We start from the raw sequence: 22,896 nt of genomic DNA, 5'->3' as shown, positions 1-22,896 counted from the left end.
CTGGGTCTCCAACTGAAGTTGCTGTACAAGGTCTCGGAGAATAAAATTCCCCCCGGCCCCAGAGTCGAGCAGGGCTAAAGCATCGAAGGCCCCCTCCGGGAGGCACAGTCGTACCGGAATAGTACATGGGGAGTTCGAGGAGGTGTTGCCTAGAGTCAACTACCCGCTAGACTCTAGGTTCGGGCGTTTCCCGGGCGCTCGGTACAGCGGGGCCAGAAAGTGCCCCTTACCACCACAATAGAGACACAAGCCCTGGAAGCGACGCCGCTTCCGTTCCTCCAAAGAGAGGGGACCCCGGCCCAACTGCATGGGTTCTTCACCCTGAGTGGTAGTCGGGGTGGGCGGAGCGACCTCCTGCACTCGAATCATATTGCCGTATTGCAAAATGGCGCCGGCAATACGGCCATACGCCCGGCGCCATTTTGCAATACGGCAATACGATTCGAGTGCAGGAGGTCGCTCCCGGACCCCCGCTGGACTTTTAGCAAGTCTTGTGGGGGTCAGGAGGCCCCCTCAAGCTGGCCAAAAGTCCCTGGGGGTCCAGCGGGGGGTCCGGGAGCGATCTCCTGCACTCGTGACGTCGGAGGACACACACCCGTGGCCCGAGAGTGGAAGATCACACCGGGACCCCCCCACTGGACCCCAGGTAATTTAAGACATTTTGGGGGGGGTTCGGGAGGGTGGGGGATTTATTTTAAAGGGTCGGGGTGGGTTTTAGGGTTGTTTTAGTGTGCCGGTTTTCCCGCCCTCCCCCTTCCCCTCCCCCTTCCCCCAATTTACGATTTCTGACGATAAATCGGGGGAATTCCTATTGTATCGCGCCTCTAACGATTTTTGACGATTTAAAATATATCGGACGATATTTTAAATCGTCAAAAAACGATTCACATCCCTATTAAATAGATTAATATTAGGTCATCCGTCTAAATGGCTTTTGAATATGGACCTCAGAAAATGTATCCTCATAGGAGGAGGGCAGTATTTTAAAAATCCAGTTCTGTAGGTATAGCACTATTTTATTTGAGGAAATGGCATTCTAAATTACCCCCCAAAGGGGGTAATTTCATAACAGTCTGCACAAGAAAATCTGCAAATATGTGTATGTTACATCAATTTTGAAGAAAACTTTGAAAATTATCCCATTAAATCTACCTGCATGCAATTACACCTGATAACTGATATGCAGGCAATTTTCACCGAAATTTACATGCTTACTTTTGACAATGCTTAAGTATGTGGAATAATTGCTCCAGGAATGCTCCGCTCAGTTCAGATAAACGTTCAGGTGTACAGGACATAGGTGCATGTTTACCTGTATATTGGATGGGCAATTTAATACAATATAAAAAGCTGATGAGGTCAATAATCATAAACAACGGGTTTCTGCTTAAAGTGGTATCATAGGGGATGAAGTCAATATGTATAAACAATGGGTCCCACTTTAAGCATGGACTCTTCCAAAGTTTAGATACTTTTGAAGCTGCAAAATAAAACAACACATACAAATCATGAAATTCTTACCCTTCTTTTCAAAGGTCCTAAGCGGGATGTTTTTGCATCTTGAGCCTTATAAGTCAACCAGAGTCCACTGGCCAGGTGCTGGATGAAGCAGATGGAATCACCATATTTAATCTCAGCAGGTCCCATGCCATCAATGTCGCGCTTGGGAGCAGAGTCCAGTTTTTCCTTTAATTAAAAATTACATGTATTTATGTAATCTCCCTAAAATGAATGGAAAACACTTGTTGGCATCTAGCCAAGAATCACAAAGCAGTTGCTGTAACAATAATGCAGCTGTATCTGGTAGGCTATTTTGGAATAATTTTCAAAAAGATTTATGCATATAGACCCCCTGTTTTATGCATGTAAATACTGCACTGGGATTATGTGCATAAAAGTACACACATAAGCGATTTCATAGGTACTTTTATGGAACAAAATCTTCAGATAGAAATATGAATGAACTGTGTAGCTATGCAGGCTATTTTGAAAATTACCCCCAAAATGGAACTCGGTCCCACTGGTTTTGATCTTTGACTTCAAGCTGTATTTTATTTATTTATATTCCACCTTTTACTACTTCAAAGCTAATTACATATGCTGAAGAAAACTAACTATTCAGAGAGTGGAAGCTTCATTTTGCAAAATCAATGGCAAGGGACTTCCTGCATCATTACCTTGGATGCTCTGAAACAAAATGCAGAGCATGTGGTGTCTGACTTGGCTCTGTCCTGTAGTATGAGACCCTGGTCTTCAGCCAGCACTAAGTACTGTCCTGTTGTGATGTGTCGAAGGCGGAAAGGTTGTCCCCATCTTATGTGACTTCCACTCCAACTGCACAAGAAGTACAAAAGGGAGATAGGAAAATCAATGCCAACACTGGAAACCTCATCTTGAGCACCCATATTATACTGTGGCACTGTCATTATATCACCGAAGATAGAAGTTTAGAAATGTTTAGAAAGCAAGTCATGGATACTCTTAAGAAAATAACTGCTTGCAAATTTCCCATCTCCTCCGCCAAAAAAAAATGTTTATCTACATTATAAAGGAATCATCATCCGCTGAACACCAGTCACAGTGACAGCAATCTGCCTCAATTAGCCAAATTAGTATATATGTATTTATTTGTTTGTTTTTATATACCGATGTTCATAGGATACATCACATTGGTTTACAATAAATAAGATATACAATTCAGTATTTATTTATTTGTTTATTTTTAGGTGGGTGGATTTATAGTCCTGGCTCACCACCCCAGACAATCCAGATTTTCCCATGGATACAACATGGAATCTGTTTTAGCCCTCCTGAATATGATGAGAGTTTCAAGGTACAGTCCATCTCAGTTATGTCAGAAGCTTTATGGGTTTCTAGAAAGAATGCTTCTTTGATTATTCTCCTTCAGATGGCAGGAACTCAGAAATCCTCTTAAGGAGGTTGTCACCATCCTTAGAAATGGAGTACACTCCAGAGATGTGCATTTGTGAAAAACAAATAACATGCTAATCAATCAGGCATTTTTGTTATGAATTTTGGGAAAGCAATATGAATGGCCAGTGCCCCAAAATCAACACAAATTTATGTTTGCATATGTAACTGTTTCCCATTAAAGTCTATAATGCAAGCAAAAGTGCAAGAGGTTTTCTTCTGAAGGCAACTGTCTTCTAGCACCATGCTTGCAGCTTAGGGTCACACTGGACCCTAACTTCCTGGAGTCAGGTTAGCAAGAGGAAAGTATCAACCTGGAAGCAGAAGCAATCAAGTTAAAGCATTTTTTTTTAACTAACATACCTAGCTGGCATTGCATTGCTTGACAGTGACTTCCATTTTCTAAAGCTCAAAGCAAAAGCATCTTCAGCCAGTGTTGAACGGGTCGCCCTTCCTGGTCGACGTCTGTTCCTGCTTAACTTTGCTGTGGTGCGGCCAAAGGGATTCTGGGCTTCCTGGTCACATCCGGGGCCCGTCGCTGCATCCTATCCTGATTGTCCTTGCTGTGGCATGGCTGATGGGGGTTCTGAGCGCCGCCACTGCCACCAGAACTCGCCATTGTCGCCTCGCGATCTGCCTGCCCCTCCTCCAGCCAGTGGCGCGGTGGGACGCTTCAGGCTGGCTCAGTGCAGCCTGCAGTGCGTCCGAAGCTTCTGGCATTCAAATGACTCATTAGGCATGCATGCATCATTTTCTTTTGAATTAAAGGGCCACTGTCAGATAATCTCATGACCCTCTCAGATGACATCATTGGGCAGGGACTATATAAGGATAGTCCCTGCACTCTGGCTGTGCCTTGGCAATGAGTCTCCTAGCTTTACTAAGCTTCCTGAGCTTCCAGAAATTCCTAAGCTTTCTGAGGGTTTCCTGAGTTTCTGTCTTATCCTGTTTCTCGGATTGACACTGGCCTCGACTTTTCTCTGGACGCCAACCATGAGTATCGCCACCTTCCTCGACCTTTGCCTGGACACCGACCATGAGTATCACAACCTGCCTCGACCTTTGTCTGAACACCGACCATATGTATCACTGCCTTCCTTGACCTTTGCCTGGACATCGACCATGAGTATCGCCGCTTTCCTCGACCCTCGCCTGGACATCAACCACAGAGACCCCACATAAGTCCAGCCGGCCTCGGTACCCGAGGACTTAACCTAAGGAGAACGTGGGCTGGTAGTGGTGAAGCCCATAGAGGTCTCTGCTCCACTCCAGCCTCGCTTGCCGACTGTGGGGACTTGTGGGCCTCCTCCCCACAGGTAGAGACAACTCCCCTTCAGTCCAAGGGTCCACGACCAGAACAGATTGCAAAGCCATGGATCCAGTGGAGGTTATTCCAGGCCTAGCTCAGAAGATTATGGAACAGAAAAGGGTCCTGGAGACACTAGTGGCCTCCATGGAGCAACTCAGCGCCCGCCTTGACCCCATGGTACCTGCAGCTGCAGCTGCAACCCCATCCACTCTGAGTCTTCCGATGCCTGCGCCACCCATGCGCTCAGTCATTTCACTCCCTGCTCCTCCTTGTTATGCCAGGGATCCACAGCAATGTCAGGGATTCCCTAACCAGTGCAACATGCATTTTTGCCTCCAGGCTGCACTGTTCCCAGACAGGTTTACAAAGACTACCTTCATTCTATACTTACTTGAGGGTAAGGCTTTAGCCTGGGCTTCCCCTCTGTGGGAATACTCAGACCCCATTCTCCAGGATCTTCCCTAATTCCTGAACCTTTTTCGGACAGTCTTCGAAGACCCAGATGGTTTTTGCGGCTTCCGGTTCTGAACTCCTGCGTATCCATCAGAACGGGTGTTCCCTGGAAAATTATACAGTTGAATTTCATACACTGGCTACCAAACTCCATTGGGGATAGGACTGCCTCTGGTCTATCTTTTGGATGGGCTAGCACCCAGAATCAAGGAAGAGTTGGTGGCCCGTGAACTTCCAGCCTCACTAGATGGTCTTATTGAGTTAACAGTCAGGATCAACCGACACCTGCAGGAGAGAGCCCATGAGCTACAGGGCCCTAGGAGGCATGGGGCTGCCATCAGTGATTCCCAACATTCTTTTCCCACCTCACGTCTACCTTCATCTCCTCAAAAACAGACGGAAGAACCCACGCAGTTGGGTCATGGTTGCTTGTCTCCTGAGGAATGTCAGAGGTGCCAACAGGCTGGACTCTGCCTATCCTGTGGAGAACCTGGTCATCTAATCACTTGCTGCCCTGTCCATCCAGTAAAATCTCGGGCCTAGGACTCACCAGGGGATTGATCCTAGGTCTAACGTCACCTGTTCCCCCATTAACGCTGCCAGTAACACTCTCTGTGGGAGGTCATGACTTTTTCACCTTAGCCTTGGTAGATTCCGGAGCCGGTGGGAATTTTCTGATGCAAGATCTTGTGGAGCAGTTGTTAATTCCTACTCATTCTTGCCCAGTACCATTGAGTCTCTCCTCCATTCATGGGGATCCTCTTCCAGGGAAGATCACACACATCACCACTCTGCTGAAATTTCACACGAATCCGCACCACTTGGAAAGTCTCACCTTTTATGTCATTCAGAAGGCCATCCATCTGGTGGTGCTCGGCCTTCCCTGGCTGCAGATACACAATCCCCAGTTTGACTAGTCCTCACTTCAGCTGACCCAATGGGCCCCTGATTGCCAAAAGACCTGCTTGAAGAAGCTCGCTGCTCTACCATGCTTACCCACCACTTTGGTCCCTGACGGCTTACCTCCACAATACTCCCAGTTTGCATATGTCTTCTCCAAGAAGGCTGCAGACACGCTGCCCCCATATCGGGAGTATGACTGTGCCATCAATCTGGTACCGTGTTCCGCACCTCCCCAAGGATGGGTCTACCCCTTGTCCCTACCATAGACCCATGCTATGTCAGAATACATAGAGGAAAATCCTCAAAAGGACTTCATTCGATGGTCTTCCTCGCCGGTGGCGGACGGCTTCTTCTTTGTGGGCAAGAAGGATGGTACCCTTCATCTGTGTATTGATTATCATAACCTGAATGCAATCACCATGAAGGACCGGTACCTGTTACCGCTCATAGTCGAGCTGTTTGACCACTTACAAGGAGCAAAAATATTCTCCAAGCCAGGATATCACCAAAATGTTGCAACGGCTGCGGGAGAATCACCTGAACGCTAACCAGAAAAAATGCATTTTCGAAAAGGATGCCCTTCCTTTCCTAGGCTACATAGTCTCTAACCAAAGTTTCTGTATGGGCCCAGCGAAACTGAAGAGTATTCAGGACTAGCCACAACACAGCGGTTTGCAGTCCCTTCAGAGATTCCTGGGCTTCAAAATTATTATCGCAGCTTCATCCAGAACTATTCCAAATTGGCCATGCCTCTCACAGCTCTAACACGCAAAGGAGCCAACGCTAAGCAATGGCCCACCGAAGCTGTGGTAGCTTTCCAAACTCTCAAAGAGGCCTTTCTCCAGAAACCGTGTCTCTGACATCCGGATCAGAGACTTCCTTTTGTGGTGGAAGTGGACACCTTGCCCGAAGGAATAGGATCAGTGATCAATCAGTATGATTCCTCAGGAACCTTGCACCCCTGATCCTTCTTCTCCAAGAAGTTTTCCTCAGCCGAGCGGAACTATGCCATTGGCGACAAGGAACTCTTTGTTATGCGCCCCGCCCGCAGCTATCCCACGCATGGGACCGCTCATCTGCATAGTTCCTCAGCAGGTCCCGGGATGACCTCCCTCGCGGTAGTTGCTAGCCTAGCTAGGCCCCAGCATCCCGCGGCGGCGGTCGCCGGACCTTCCACTGCATGCCAGGTCTCACGCCGAGGTTCGGCATCTCCTACCATGCTAGCCATGCTCCTACGTGTGCGCAGACCACCCGGACACTTGAAGGGCTGAGGGCCAGTCTTGGTTCCGCAGTGCGCCCTGAATGATCTAACAATATAAGAAAGTTCCTGTCTCCACTTCCTTGCCTTGGCAATCGGGTCGGCTTGTATGCTAGATTGTCTCTGCGCTTGTTCCTGCTTGTTCCTAGTCTCTTTCCAGGATCCTTCTGTTCCAATTCTGTTCCTGACTTGTTCCTGCATCCTCGTTCCTGAGTTCATCTATCTGTCTTCCCAGGTAGTACCCTCGGACTGACTTTCTGGTACTGACCTCGGCTTGCTCCTGACCTGCCTGCCTGTCTGCTGCCTGTCTACGACCTCAGCTAGTTCCTGGCCTGCCTGCCGCCTGTCTACGACCTCAGCTAGTTCCTGACCTGCCGGTCTGTCTGCCATCTGCCTCAAGACCTCAGCCTGCTTCTGACCTACCTGCCTGTCTGCCGCCTGCCTCAAGACCTCAGCCTGCTCCATACCTGCTTGCCTGACTGCCGCCTGCCTCAAGAACTCTGCTTGCCTCTGACTTCGTCTGACCTCCGGCCTTGCTTCATTGACCATTCCTCGGACTGACTTATGGACATTGACCTTTCGCCTGCCTGACCTCGTCTCCTGATTCTGGCTCTGTTCCTCACCTTGTCATCACCAACTCTGTTCTGGTTCTCCCTGCTCCAGCTCGAACCCAACCGTGCTCCTTCTGTGTCTGTGGGCATGCCGGACTTCCATTCTCCCAGGAGACTCTGCAAGGCCCACCTAAGTCCAAGGGGCCCGGGTCCCTAAAGGATCCTCCCGGGGGGGGGACCTTGGGCTTCCAGTGGTGAAGCTCTTCCTAGCCTCTGTCTCCTCCAGTGCTCCGCCCCCTGGGGCAGTTACCTCCTGTTCCCTTTCAGGAGCCATTGCACCCCTGCCCCAGGACAAGGGTCCACCCCCGAGCGCAACACTCTTAATGATCAAACTTGCATTTGAAGAGTGATGCCAGTGGCTAGAAGGAGCCCAACACCGAATTGCCAACTATATGGACCACAAAAACCTGGAGCATCTCCAGCAGACTCAATGCCTCAACCCACATCAGGCTCGTTGGGTTCTCTTTTTTATGTGCTTTGACTTCGAGCTTCCCAAAAGACTCCAGAACAAGGTTTTGTCTTGGTCGCATGACTCCCACGTCGCTGGCCACCCAGGATGTGCCAGGACCGTGGCCTTACTTCAGCAGTTCTATTGGTGGCCTAATATGTGCAAAGACATCCGGGCATATGTGGACTCTTGTCCAGTCTGCATGCAACAGAAAGCTGCTTTCTGAAGTTCAATTAGCTGTGGAGGAGTAGCTTAGTGGTTAGAGCAGTAGGCTACCAACCAGCGTTCAAATCCCACTGTTGCTCCTTGTGACCTTGAGCAAGTCACTTTACCCTCTATTACCTCAGGTACAAAATTAGATTATAAGCCCTGTAAGGATAGGGAAATACCTACAGTACCTGTATGTAATACCCTTTGAAGTACCACAAGGCAAAATATAAATAAATTATGAAAACCAGACTAGGAAAAATATTTAAATGACTAACTGGGCAAGACTGGCTGCCTTACTATATACCTTGTGCCATTTCCTTGCTTTGAGTATTGCTGCTCCTCATTTTGGTTTCTTTATTATTCCTTGTTACTTTTTTGGTTTCTTTACTACTGTGTTTTGTTTTCTTTGAATATTTCTGCTACTTTATTTTTATTTTCAATGAATATTCCTTGCTAATATTGGGGGTTATTGTAAAATCCATTTATGTGCATGCAAATCTATCTCATGCATATTCTTGTATATATCCTGAAAAGCTGCCCTGTTGTGGCTTTCGAGGACTAGAGTTGGCTATCTCTGCCCTAGCACATGCAGCCCATATCCAATACTCATATATATTCTTCAACTTGATTACCTGTTTTGTTATTACGCACCCCAGGGTAGGTTACAATAAAATGAAAATAAATATATTTTATTACCTTATTCGAAGGGGCTCCACTCTCCACAAGGACCGAGCACGTACACAAGCTCCTCCTGATTCATAGGTAACCTTCCTAAAGATAGAAATCAAAGACCTTTTTAGCAATATAGATCAATGCTGCACAGGATAAGAAGATTCTTTCAAGGCCTTGATTCTGTGATTGCAACTGTGACTTCTAACCCTGCTTAGACATGTCCGAGAATTTCACCGTCTGGCATTGCGGGTGTGTGTGTGTGTGTGTGTTTGTTACATTTCTCCAGCAGTTACTTAGATTTTGATGTCATAAGCTTTCATTTGAAAATACTCAGGATTTCTCTTTTTTCCCCTCTCTCTTCACCTTCCATCTAGCCAAGCCATTGAAGCAACAGTCCTTGACCAGAGGCCACATATAGAAGCACACTCTCTGGAAGGAACTCAGTAAATGTGCATCTTAAGCTTTAATACAAGGTATCACCATTGTGTGATAGATGAAATTTCCTTCTCCAGGTGTTATGAATGATGCATCTGCATCATCCTCAACCCCAGCCCACCTGAGTAGCAAAAGCCAGGCTTATGAATTTAGCTTAGGTCTCCTGCATGGTAATGTACAGCATTGTCACTGGTTCCACTTTATAGTATACAAGAGAGGGACATTTTCCAAGCTTTCTCCACAGGTAAAAACAACTGTTTACTTGCAGGAAAAGTCCATTGAAAATTGCAAACACTGCCTTCCCCATCCCAATGCAAGTATAAGTACCCGTATTGGTCACAATGCCGATAATTTTACCTGTATTGGAAAAGAGGTGGGGAAAAGGCTTGGTGAGGTCAGGAATTGGAGAGTATGCATGAGACTTTCATTTTCAATGCCTCATGCATACCTTTGACAGGTATATTTGTACCTGCTTCAAAGTAGGTGTATATTGATGCATACATTTGAGCTGCATTCCCATGGCTGGCACATTTTCAAATAGAAACCCCTTTTTGGTTTTCCTTTTCAAAATAAGCTTGTAGTCCTGTAGATGCAATGTACCTGCAGGACTGCAAGTCCCGCATTGGGTTTAAAAATTGCCCTGTATATGTATAATTACAGAAAGCAAGAAACATCAATAAAATTACTGTAGGGGATAATTTACAATTCAAATAAATGCTAACTGTGAACGTCAATGATGGAATCACACACTGGGACTGGATCATTTTATGTCTTTATATTTGACAGGTATATTTAAGGACATTTGTCTGACTTATGGAATAACAGCAGTCTTTTCAAGCTTAAACATACTCCCAAAAATGTTAACTTGTTATTATCTATCAGGCCGATTTTAAAAGCATTGCTCATGCAAAAATGCCCACATATGCACGTATGTGGAATGTGTGCAAGTAATGCAGAATTTAAAAAGCCACAAAATACATGAGTATGTACCCGTTTGCATGTAATGAATAAGGGGGCGGAAAAAGGACAGGGACTGGGCAGGGCATGGGTATTCCAAGGCAGGCCATGACTTAATTATGTAACTCCAAATTTTAAAACCAAAAACCATGGCGCATGTATGGTAGATACCTGCAGAACTTTACTGCTGGTCCTTATGAGAAGCAAGTCTGTAGATCTTGAGTTTTAGGGTTTATCGGACAGGATGAGGGGTCCGTGTCAACTGGGGGAGGGTGTAGGATGAAGAATTAGAGAAGTCTGAAAGACCTCGCTATTAACTGGTCAAGCTGGTGAACTAATTGCAAAACTGGGAATGTGCTTGCACAAGCATGTTTTGAAATTCGCTGACATATGCATATAAAAGTCGACAAGGTCCTATGGAAGACTCACGTGCACTAATTGTGCTTGAGTAACCTCTTAAAATTAGGAGCATACTTCCATGTGGTTGGTGCATTTTAAAACATACACAGGCAAGTATTTGCACCATTAAAAATTCCAGCGTATCCTTGCTCACTCACTAACATATGTGTGTATGGGTGCACGCACGCTCATTTTGAAATCAACCTCAATGTGAATTGAAAACACCAACCCGACAGGCTTGCATCCTATTCTATGAATCCTGGTGAGGAGGGTGTGTGGCAAAATCTTGACCACTTGCCAATTAATTGAATAGGGACCTCACTATTTTCTTTTATATTCCTCCTCGTTTCACTTATCTTTCTAAAGAAAGTTTCATCCCTCTCTTTAGATTGTACAATATACTTTTCCATTTGAACCTTTTGCCATTCTAATTGTTCTTCCTTTGTTTCTCCAGGCAATTTTTTTCATACCCAAAGTCAAAAGTCCAGATTCTTTTTTGAGTCAAACCTTGATGATGTAAGGGTGATTTAAATGCACTCTTACTGACTGGTTCTTCTGATCTCCTCATCAAGAACTAAGAATCAAGGCTTTCTTTTTCAAAATTTTAGAACACAAACAGAAATTTATCAAGCTAGAGTTAGCCAGATAACTCATCCTGGGTATTCAGCTGGATAACTTAAAAGCCTAAACTGCTATGAATGAATATAACCAGTTAGGGTTTTTAGTTATCCAGTCTTGTATGATTGGATAATTTGCTTCAAAGATATCTGGTTAATTAGCACTATAAAAATTAAAAAAAGATTCTCTTCCTGCCACCCCCACCCACCCACCCACAAATTTCATATACATACATACCTGTCGGGCTGTGCACCCTCCACTCCCTAATCCCCTTCTAAATTTCATTAAAATGTTCCTGATCTGCCAGTTGGGCCCCACCCCACCCCACCCCATTTCCCCAGTTCTAGTAATAATATTAAATAGTGCTGACTCTGGATTACCCCACCCACTCGTATCCCAAAGTCCCACCGCATATCACCTCACCCTCCCAAATCCAAAAAATCCCTGCCTGGAGTGAGATACGAATTTGTGACAGAAGCAGTACAGGAAGCAAAAATTATGCAATTTATGCTTTCAGCACTGCTTCTGTCACAAACAACACAGGAGTGCTGGGAGCGGATATGCTCATATCCCACTTGCGGCAGGGATTCTTTGATTCAGAAGGGATGGCAGGTGGGAGGTAGGGGAGTGAGAAGCTCTGCATGACTTTAGGACTATAGGAGAGACTGGCAGCAGCCCTGTTTAATATTGAGGTCCATATTCAAAAGCTATTTAGATGGACTTGTGACCTTGGCCAAGCCACTTTACCCTCCATTGCCTCAAGTACAAACTTAGACTGTAAATTCTCTGGGGATAGCGAAATACCCACGGTACCTGAATGAAATCAGCTTTGAAGTGTCAAAAAGCAGAATAAAATATCAAATAAATAAATAAATAAAATAGTTACCCATCTAAATGGCTTACCCAGCTATATTCAGCCTTTATCTGGCTAGCTTCTAGCCCGAAATCCACGGTGGCGGAGGCAGAAGGGACCATTTAAATACAAGCGATTTTCACCTTATGGATAGTAAAGATTTTTGGAAGAGCGTGGCATCACTAAGAAACCCACCTCTAATTGAAGTTTGAAAGCAGTTGGAGGACGGCTTTTGGAAAGTGACTGTGAGTACTGTTGGTATGATGGCGACGATAATTAGGGTAAAGTTACATTTATATTAGGAGATAAAGGGGTATTATAAGGTTTACAAGTTGTTGTTGGACATATATTGAGTCCATATGTCTTTATATTGTAGGTAACTACCCCGGATGTATTGTTTGGTGCGCTGTGTGAAGCAGTTTGAAGGAGTTTAAAGATTTTCAGTCCTTGGGTTATTGCGTTGGGCCTGTTATAAGCAAATTGGTGGAAAGAATTCGGTAAGCATGGGAAGTGAGTGTGTACGTTGTGTCATGACTATTAGATTTTAGTACTGATGGTGTATAGTTACAGTCATGGGTTGTTTCCTCACATGGTGAAATATTCCCCCTGATGAAGCTGGTGACGGAGAAACAAGGGCCTCTTGTAGGGGTATTACCAGAGTAAAAGGCGATTTTCTGGCCTAACTTCTGAGAAAGAAGATATACATCGGTGGGATTTAAATTGAAGAAAGAACAAAGAGAAAGGGTGATATGGGCACATGAACAAATTGGGGCTGCATAACAGAAAAAAATGTGTGCTGTTGATAGAAGTTATTGTGGCTCAAACTATTAACAAACTTTTTTGTTACACAAGAAAAATTGCCTTTTAATTGATAGCTATATATTGTCACTTTAAGGGTTATAAGTGGAGTATAATGCCACAGGGAATATAGATAGATACATGTGTGACATTGTGCTACAAAAGGTTATTTGTGCCTGTCCCATTTCTGTTAATTCGATTTTAATGAGTGAATGTGTATGAATGTATGAGTGTTGAGTAACATGACACATTTTATGTGATTTGGATATAGTATTGTTATTAAAGTTTTGTAACCTCTCTTATATATATGTGTATATTACGATATTGTTGAGAGGGTGGATAAACATCACCCAACGTATATCCTTCTAACTTAGCCAGATGGAACTAAAAAATTATCTAGCTAAATGAAGATTTGAGCACTTCTCTGGTTAAATTCTAGCTGGCTAACAGGGTCATTCATCAAAATGCATTAGGCTGTTATCAACCATGATATTTATTGTTTCACAAATGCAAATTTGAGAGAGGGAGAGGGGAGACAGATAGAGAGAGAAAGCACATCTGGGGTGATACACATAGTAGTCAACTATTTATACTACTATAGGAGGGCAAGCTAGTAACTCCAGGTGAGGTTTTGGTGGTGGTCTAAGGTTTTGGGGGCAGTTTTACATGCACAGTGAGACGTATAAACTGCACAGTACCGAGGTGCTATCAAGCTAGAGCGAGAGAACATTACAGAAATCTTATCTTTGTGTGACTTTCCTCACTCAAAATCACATCAAATCTTTACTGATGTGTACTGTGCTATTCGTACGTCTCACTCTGCATGTAAAACTGCCCCCAAAACCTTAGACCACTACCAAAACCTCACCTTGAGTTACTAGCTTTCCCTCCTATAGTGGTATAAATAGTTGACTATTATGAGCACCTTATAAAGAGTCTATTTCACACACTCTCTCTCTTTCTTTCATTCTCAACCCAAAATAAGAAAATACCTGTCTGGCCCTTATCATGGGCATTATTCATGCAAAATGTATCACATTTTGATGACTCTAGGCCTTAGTTGTATTCCAGGGGTATAACTGGGAGGAGTTGAGTTAGCCACATAAGTCAATTCTGGTAAAACAGCTATTCTAAAGTTAGCTGACAAACTTTTAAGATAGACAGCTATATCCAATAGAACGGCTGCACTATTGAATACCCCTCCAAAGTTAGCTGGATAAATTTATCTGCCCAACTTTGTTATCCAGTGAATGAATATGGACCTCCCAATGGATAAATGGCTCAATAGTCAGAAACTTGCCATTTACACAGATAACTTGTGAGGTTTGTCTAAATGACTTTGAAAATTGAGTTCAGTAAAAGGCGAGAGCAGGTTTATTGAAGTGGAATATTAGAAGGAAACAGATAAATGAATATTTTTATTTGATATTTACATTTTAAAAAATGGGTGATAGAACAAAGGAATGAATATAATGTAAGCATGTGTGAACATGTATGTACTCATAGTTTATAACTCGTGCATATCATTTACATGCAGTTATAAAATACAGTAGTAAATTCATGTGCACCCATATCCATGCATATATGAGTGCATGCAAGCAGTTTTGAATGTTATCCTCATTAAATATTGCACAAAGCTATAATTGAATACCGCACAGCAGATGCTCCTTTGTCATTCCTGGGAGAAGCTAGACTCAGGCATTAGAGGGTTGTTTATTAGAGATACTGGAGAGCCTTTGGATGTAGTTCCTGCTTGGATTGCTTTGTCTTTTTGTTTTTTCCTCACAGTTTGTCTTTCCCATTATCTTATGTTTCAGTGTGTGAAAGAAGTGTAAAAGTGTTTTGTTGTGTCTGTCTTGTTTGTTTGTCTGTCCTTTTTTGTTTAGAGTGTGAAAGGGCAAAGTGCTTAAGCATGCTTGGAGTAAGAATGGTGAGGGCAGGGAAGAGAGTGAGTGGGCATGATAGGTGTGTGAGTGAAGTGAATATTGGTAGGAAGGAGAGAGATGAGGAAGGGCAGAAGAGGAGGGAGGTCAGGGAGTAGTGGAGGGCGGAGGAGAACCAGAGGGCTAGTGGGCGGCGGGCCAGAGGCGGGCCGGGGGCAGTCCTGAGTCTTCAGACACAGTGGCCGTGCTGGAGGATGGCGCACAGGCAGCTGGCCGGCGCGCGCAAGTTACATCTGCCTCAGGCAGGCGTAACTTAGAGAACAAAGATGGGGGGGGGGAATTTAGGTAGGGCCGGGGGTGGGTTAGATAGGGGAAGGGAGAAGAAGATGGGGGGGAGCGAAAGGAAAGTTCCCTCCGAGGCCACTCCGATTGAGGAACGGGGAAAGCCATCGGGCCTCCCCTAGGGCTCGGCGCACGCAGGGGGCACAAGTGTGCACCCCCTTGCATGTGCCAACCCAGGCCCGATGCCTTGACTTGAACCGAAGGCTAGGTCCTGATGCTGAGGCCTCAGCCTAAGCCACAGGGCTGACAATGCCATCTTTTGGCATCGAAGTGCTGAAAAAAGAAGAGGACCCAAAGAAAACCTCCCAGGCCTGGGCCTGATTCTGGGCTAAGGCCCAGGCATCGGGCCTCAGCTTCATGGCCGAGGCCCAGGTGTCCATACCCAGCCTCCGGGTCGAGTCATGGTGTTGGGCCTCGGTCTAGGTTGAGGCCCCAGTGGGAGGACCCAGCCTCTGGGTCAGGTCATAGCATTAGGTCTGAGCTCAACTCCGGCCTAGGCTGAGGCCCCGGTGTCAGGACCTGGCATCTGGGTCAGGTCTTGGCTTCAAGCCTGGATCTAGGCCAAGGTCCTGGTATTGGACCCGGCCTCCAGGTCATGTCGTGGCACTGGGCCTGGGCTCGGGCTCAAGCCCAGGCCAAGGCCCAGGCATCAGGGCACAGCCTTTGGGGCAGGTCATAGCATCGGACCTGGGTCTGGGCCAAGGCCTTGGCATCAGGATCTGGTCTCCTGGTCAGGTCATGGCATTGAGACTGGTTTCGGGTTGCAGCCTAGGCAGAGACCCCATGATTGCGACCCAGCTCTTGGATTGGGTCATGGCTTCAGACCTCACCTTGGGCTGATGTCTCAACATCAGGACCTGGCCTCCGGGTTGGGTCACAGTGTTGGGCCTGTGTCTGGGCTGAGGTTACGGCTCTGGTCTAGACCATGGCATTGGCCTTGAGTAGGCTGAGGCCTTGAGAACTCTGTGGCCTCAGCATACGCAAGTCCAAGACTTCAGCCTAGTCCTTGCCAGCAGATCCCACCAGACCAGGAAAGTAGAGCCATGGGGATCCTGGCCATGGCATTTTTCTGGGAGGGTGGGAGGGAGGCTTCACTTTCATTTTTTGGCCATTTTTGGTGTGTTGTTTTTAATTGTTTGATTCTTTTTTTTCACGTGAATAAAATGATTCAAGCAATCCATGAACCAAAATTCATGGGGAGAAAACCTCCCGAAAATGAATGAATAAAAAAAACAATTTTTTTTCCCCTGTATATCCCTATTACCTATAAGGAAGAGAACGTTTAGTCAGCAACTAACAATCATTTCACAAAGTATATGGGTCCTGTGTATTAGAATACATCAGACAAAGAGTTTCTACCGGGTATCATTAGCTACATCTTTGTTACAAACTCGTGTAGTGTAATTGATGTCTGGATGATAAGTAGCTGAGGGAAATTACAGTTCTGACCCAGCTCCAGATGATGTCCAAGCTCTGAAGACTTGTTGTGCCAGTGTCCTTCCCAATTATATATGGTGTAGGTAAGTAAGGGGACGAGGTCATGGAAACATCAAGGAGTTCATGATATCTCACAGCTGAGAGCTTTTGTATGAGCGTCCTCAAATATGACTTTATCCTACATGTCTTGTAGAACACCAGGCAAACCAGTTTTCAGGCTGGCAGACTCCATTGAAAGGTGGGTCTTTCTGAAATATTTGTGTAGGCATGGCATTGAACGATTTGCTGCTGGATGCAGAGAGCCCAGTGGAGGTTTACAGCACCCTACCAGGAAGAATAACCAGTGTGTACTGGAAGAAAAAAGGAACTCTAGCCCCTAAATTTAAAAGAGACTATTTTAGCTGCAGGATGCCAGGAGTGGAAGCCAGCTAAAGCCTGAAGAAATTGAAATTTGGAGAGCATGTGCCACCACTACTTATTCCTCACCCTCTTTTTTTTGGAGCAGGGACAAAAGGCAGAACACCCATCTGAGGCTAGTATTAGCATGGCAGGGGCCAGGGCAGATTAGTGCAATACCAAACACCAGAACCATGATCCTTTATGGTTATGGCTTCTGGGGTAATGGAGACAGTATTTTAAAGAACTGATTCTGAGGAAGAATCTTATCTGGGATGCCCTTGTGTATGAGGAAAGTACCAGTAATATTACACACACAGGGAAAGAGCAGAGAAATCATACAACAGAAGAATGATGTGTATTAGATGTATGTGTGATATTCCTCTGGGATCCCGTAACTCTAAATTCACAGCAGAAATCTAATACTGTCTTCAATATTATTGTCTGTCATATACGTATTCAGACTACAGCATAAACCTCAGTCAGAATGAAGAAATGCAGGCACAAAAGAAAACATGTACAGGAGGGACCTTTTACATGTTCTGAATATCAGAAAGGTTTCAGTAGGACGAGAAAACTAATGCAACACCAGAAATTCAACAAAGGGAAAAGATTATGTTCAGTTACAGAATATTAGAAAAGCTTTCTTAATAAAGCAAACCTTATAAATTACCAGGAAAACCACACTAATGAGAGACCATTGTAATATTCTGATTAGGAAAATTAAAACATAAGTACTATGCTGGGTCAGACCCAAGTACTTTGAACCAGCATTCTGTTTCCGACAGTAACTAGTCTGGGTCACAAGTACCCGTCAGATCCCCAATATATAACAATTCTGGCTACAAGACAGTCCTCCCACCAGCAGGAGTCCTCACTAAGCCATGCTTACAACCATTTTAGCCACCTTTTTGAAGGCACCATGACTCAGCAAATTTTGCCCTATAAGAACCTTTCACACAGAGTCCTCGGCACCTCATCATTGAGTCTCCTTGGCTCCTTGCTTTGGCCATCCTTGCCTTGTTAAGCTGTGGCCTTTGTGGCTCTTTTACTTTGCCTTGCCTTGTGGTCTTTGGGACTTCTAGCCTTGCCTTACCTTACCTTGTGCTCTCCGGGACTTCTAGCCTTGCCTTGCCTTGTGGCCTGTAGGCTTCCATATTTGCCTTGCTCTGTGGCCTTTGGACCTTCTATCCTTGCCTTGTCAGGTCCTGTGGCCTTCGGGCCATCCATCCTTGCCTTGCCTTGTATCCTCTGGGCTTTTCTCCTTGCCTTGAGTTGGTTTGTGGCCTTTGGCCCTCTAGGATTTTCTTGCATTGCTTTGTGGCCTGTTTAGGCCTTCTTGTTTATTGTCTGTCTTATATGTTCCTTGTTCTGCCTTGATTCCTGTTTCCCTGTGTTTGTGTTGCCCTTACCCTGTTCTTGTCCTCCTGTCCTCTCTGGTCCTCCTGTTTCTGTGGGCCTTCCAGGGGTCCTCCTGTTCTCTGTGGGTCTTCCTGTGGTTCTCTGGTTCCTATACACCTCCCAGAGGTATTCCTGTTCCCTGTGGGTCTCCCAGTGGCTCTCCTGTTGTTGTGGGCTTCCCAACAGCCTCCTGTACCTTGTATAGGCTTTCCTTGGCTTATCCCCTCTGGGGGTTCCTACTTGCTGTCTTTGTCTGTTTGTACCCTACCTTGCAACCCAGTTGTTGTTTGTTCTATGTGTTTTGTGTACATATTTATTCCATTCCCACCTATTCCTGTATTGTTTCTCCCTACTCTTGCCTTGCCCAGTATTGACTTACTGTGTTCCTGCTTGTCCAGCCTTCCTTCACCTTGCTTCAGTCTGTGCCTCCAGTTCCAGCCTGAGCCTCTATTTCTAGCCCTTGCCTCCAGTTTCAGCTTATCTCTGATTCCTGTCTCACCGCCTGTGACTGCCTTGCCCTTAGACCCAGCTTGTCTCCAGCCCCAGCCATTGACCATGCCAAAGTCCTGCTGGCCACCAGAACCTGTGAGCTCAACCCAAGGGGGGGTAGCTGGTCAAGCAGAAGACCTTGTCCTGCTCTGCCATGAAGTCCTATACAGCTTCTGTAGGATAAAGCCCCATAACCAGCTATTACCCCAGTCACAACACAATAGTTGATCTATTTAGCTAGCTAATAATTTTTATGGATTTTTCCTTCAGAAACTTAGTTTGAACCCTCACTATGAGATTTGGGCAAGGGTCTCTCATGTTACCCAGGTAGAGAGTCCATCAAGCTAGGTTGAGAGACCCTTGCCCAAATCTCATCTTGGAGTGAGTTTCCTCACTCCGAAGGCCAGCTAATCCTCACAAGAGACCACTGTTCTGTTCGTACGTCTCATGTACAATGTGAAAGCGGCCCCTAACCCCCTACACTCTTACCTAATCCCCACCTCGAGTTACTAGGTGGGCCTATCCTAGGGATACAAATACCTATCTACGGGACATGCTATCATGGCCACTCTCTCTCTCTCTCTCTCTCTCTCTCTCTCTCTCTCTCTCCCTCTCCCCAGGGCTTTGGAGCCTTCCAATTGTCTGACATAAGCCTTACAGACCGCATCGCAAATGGCGAAGGTACATCACCACATGGTCCCGGCTGCTATCACACAGCCTAACACATCTGAAAGAGGTGTTGTTAAAATTGGCATTATGGCTCTGCAATACCTCTTCGCAGGCAGGCTAACCCAGCCCACTCTCCACCCAGGTTTTGAATTTGCATCCTACTCCTCCCAGTTTTTGCATCGCACCATACGATATGGTGCGATCGCATGCAGTAAACATGTTTTCGCATGCATTAAAGGCCTATCGCCTATGTTAGTTGTTTTTAGGGATGTGCATTCATTTGCAATGAAATAGGAAATAAAGATGACATTTCCTGTTTTGTTGCATTTTGGGGGGCTGACAAAACAAAAGGAAAGCCTACAAAATTTCATGTGGTTTTCCTATCGTTTTTTGGGGAGGGGGAGAAAGGGCACATTAAAAAAAAAAAACCCAAACCCACCCCAACCCTTCAAATTTAATTAATTACAAACCCCCACCGTCCCGATCCCCCAAGACTTGCCCGACCCACCCAAGACTTACCGAATGTCCCTTGTGGTCCAGCGGGGGTCCTGGGAGTGATCTCCCCCTTTCTGGCCGCCAGCTGCCTGTAATCACAATGGCGCTGGTGGCCCTTTGCCCTTACCATGTGACAGGGGCTACCGGTGTCATTTTGCTCTTACCATGTGACAGGGGCCAACCAATGGCACCGGTAGCCCCTGTCACATGGTAAGGGCAAAGGGCAACCGGCGCCATTTTGATTACTGGCAGCCGACGGCCCGAGAGGGGAAGATCGCTCCCGGGACCCACACTGGACCACCAGGAACTTTTGGAAAGTCTTGGGGGGGCCAGGAGGGTGGGGGGATTACAGTTATAATTTGAAGGGTTGGGGTGGGGGTTTTTTGTTTTTTCGGGTTTTCCCAAAATAGAAACTGAAAAAGTTTTCGGGTTCGGGGAGTGGACTGAAATGGCCCACCCTGGACCCAAAAACGAAACACCAACGAAAAAAAAATGTGTGCACATCCCTAGTTGTTTTGACCACGTCCTCTGGCAACAAATTCCATAGCTTGATTGTACACTGAGTAAAAAAAAACTTCCTCTGATTTGTTTTAAATTTGCCACTTGCTAGGTTTTATGGAGTGTCCCTAGTCTAGTGTTATTTAAAAGGGTTAATAAGCATTTACTATTTACCTGTTCTACCTCACTCATGATTTTAAAAGTTTCAGTCATATCCCCTCTGAGTCATCTCTTTTCCATGCTAAAGAACCCTAATCTGTTTTGCCTTTCTCTATAAGGGAGCTTTTCTATCCCCTTTATTATTTTTGTTACCCTTCTCTGTACCTTTTCTATGATCGCTATGTCTTTTTTGAGATGAAGCAACCACAGCTACACACAGTACTCAAGATGTGGTAGTAACATGGATCTATGATATTCTAAGTTTTATTCTCTGTTTCTTTTCAAATAACATTCTACTGTAATAAAAGTTTCAAAAGGTAACCAAAATTTCACAAGAAACCTGAAATTCCACCCAGCAGCAACATCAATTTGAAGTAGGGAATGTAATAACAGCTTACGTCTCAAAAAGGATACTGATGACAGATCATTCTCTTGTACTAAACAGCAACAGTACCTGAATGTAATCTGCTTCGAAAATACCAAAAAAGCAGAACATAAATCAAATAAATATGTGATTCAATAAAAAGACAGACATCTCCTATGCCACATTGATCTGCTGTTTTACCCTTTATCCTGCACTTTAGCAATCTTTATTCCATTCAGCAATTCTGCCATACCCAGACTTTGTACTTTAAGGGTCTTTCTGTCACACCCCAGACTCTATCCTTTGGGGTGTTCTTACTACTGTTGGGTGCCGCTGTCCACCTCTCATGGTGCCTTGATGTGTTGATGCCACTGTTTTGCAGCTTTGACCCTGCTTCATTCCCCTTTCCTTAGGATGTTGATGCCACTCTTGTTACCACTTTGTCTCTTGTGCTGCCTTCGAGGGTTCATGTCACTGTTGTTGGTGCCCTCTATTGAAGTTTGGGGTTTCTTCCTGCTCTTGATGCTTCTTTGGTCCTCTCACAGTGCCTTGGATAACTCCTGCCACTGCTAATACCCCTTTGCCCCTGTATGGTCCCTTAAGCTATTCATGCCACTTTTGGTGTCACTTTGCTACAGTCTAGGTGTCTTGATGTTCTTTTCTCCTTCTCATGATTTCTTCCCACAAGTTTCACTAGAATTGATGAGGAAACCCCCATTTTGTAGCCCAAAATAGGTTGCAGTGCTTCCCCATTGACTGTAATGTTAAACAAATGAACAAATAAAACATATAGGGGTAGATTTTCAAAGGGTTATGAGCGTAAGATACACGTGTAACCCCCGAAAACTTACCCCTGCGCGCCGAGTCTATTTTGAATAGTCTCGTCGGTGCACGCATGCCCTGGGACATGCGTATGTCCCAGGCTTTCAAAAATGGAGGGGCTGGGGGCGGGGCGGCGGTTCGGGGGTGGTCCAGGGGCGGGGCCGAATCCTCCAGCACAGCGGCCTGTGCCAGGGGATGGCGAGCCGGTGCACGCAAGTTACGCTTGCCAGAGCAGGCGTAACTCAGCTAAAAAAGGTATGGGGGGATTTAGGTAGGGCTGGGGGTGTGGGTTAGATAGGGGAAGGGAGGGAAAGGTGGGGTCAGCAAAAAAAAAGTTCCCTCCAAGGCCGCTCCGATTTCGGAGCGGCCTTGGAGGGAATGGGGAAAGCCATCAGGGCTCCCCTTGGGCTCGGGTAGCACGCAAAATGTACCCTGCGCGCTTAAAATTTAAAATCGGCCCCATAATTTATTTTCATTTGAAATTAAACAAATGGAGATGACCTAAGATATGAATTAATGAATCAAAATGAAAATTTTGCCTCTGCGTATGCCTACAATATACTAGTGCAAGGGCCTACCAAAACCTATGAGCAAAAAAAGGCATATATGTGTGTAGACTAATTCCCCTGACTTCTCCCAATCATTGGGAATGCACTATATCTCAGTTAAAAATAAAATATGTGCATACTTTTCACAGCAGGAAAAAGTGCATATGCTGCCACACTGCAGGGGCAATTTTCATACTACCCGCATAGATGCAAAGTCTACAGGTACTTTTTAATTTCATTTTTTGCACCATTTTTAAAAGTACATGCGTACTTTAACTTTAAAAAGTGACAACGGTAAAAGTACTTAGAGAAATTTCACCTGCTTATTCAGCGGATATTTTTTCTGATCAAACCTATGTCATAGATTTGAAAATCCAAAACTGGTTCTGTAATTTACTCCCCTGACCTGACGCTGACTCGGGAACACTTCCACTGCAATGCAGGTAAAAGTATTTTTATCCGCATTTAGGGTGAGAAATTTTTAAAGAGCCCATTTATATGGGTGAAACACTGTATTACTCACGAAAATGGCTCTGGA

The 22,896-nt window shown here is 45.3% G+C and overlaps 1 protein-coding gene across 1 annotated transcript in view; it reads right to left on the bottom strand.

Moving 5' to 3' along the window:
* RYR3 (ryanodine receptor 3) overlaps positions 1–22,896 on the bottom strand; it is a 1,291,138-nt gene that overhangs the window by 1,128,906 nt on the left and 139,336 nt on the right. The window contains 3 exon segments of the mRNA XM_029600192.1: positions 1,522–1,686; positions 2,178–2,334; positions 8,820–8,894. Coding sequence (XP_029456052.1) covers positions 1,522–1,686; positions 2,178–2,334; positions 8,820–8,894 — 397 coding nt within the window.

The sequence above is a fragment of the Rhinatrema bivittatum genome, chromosome 4 (assembly GCF_901001135.1).
Source record: "Rhinatrema bivittatum chromosome 4, aRhiBiv1.1, whole genome shotgun sequence".
Taxonomy (NCBI): domain Eukaryota; kingdom Metazoa; phylum Chordata; class Amphibia; order Gymnophiona; family Rhinatrematidae; genus Rhinatrema; species Rhinatrema bivittatum.
This window is presented reverse-complemented; position numbering and strand designations above follow the sequence as displayed.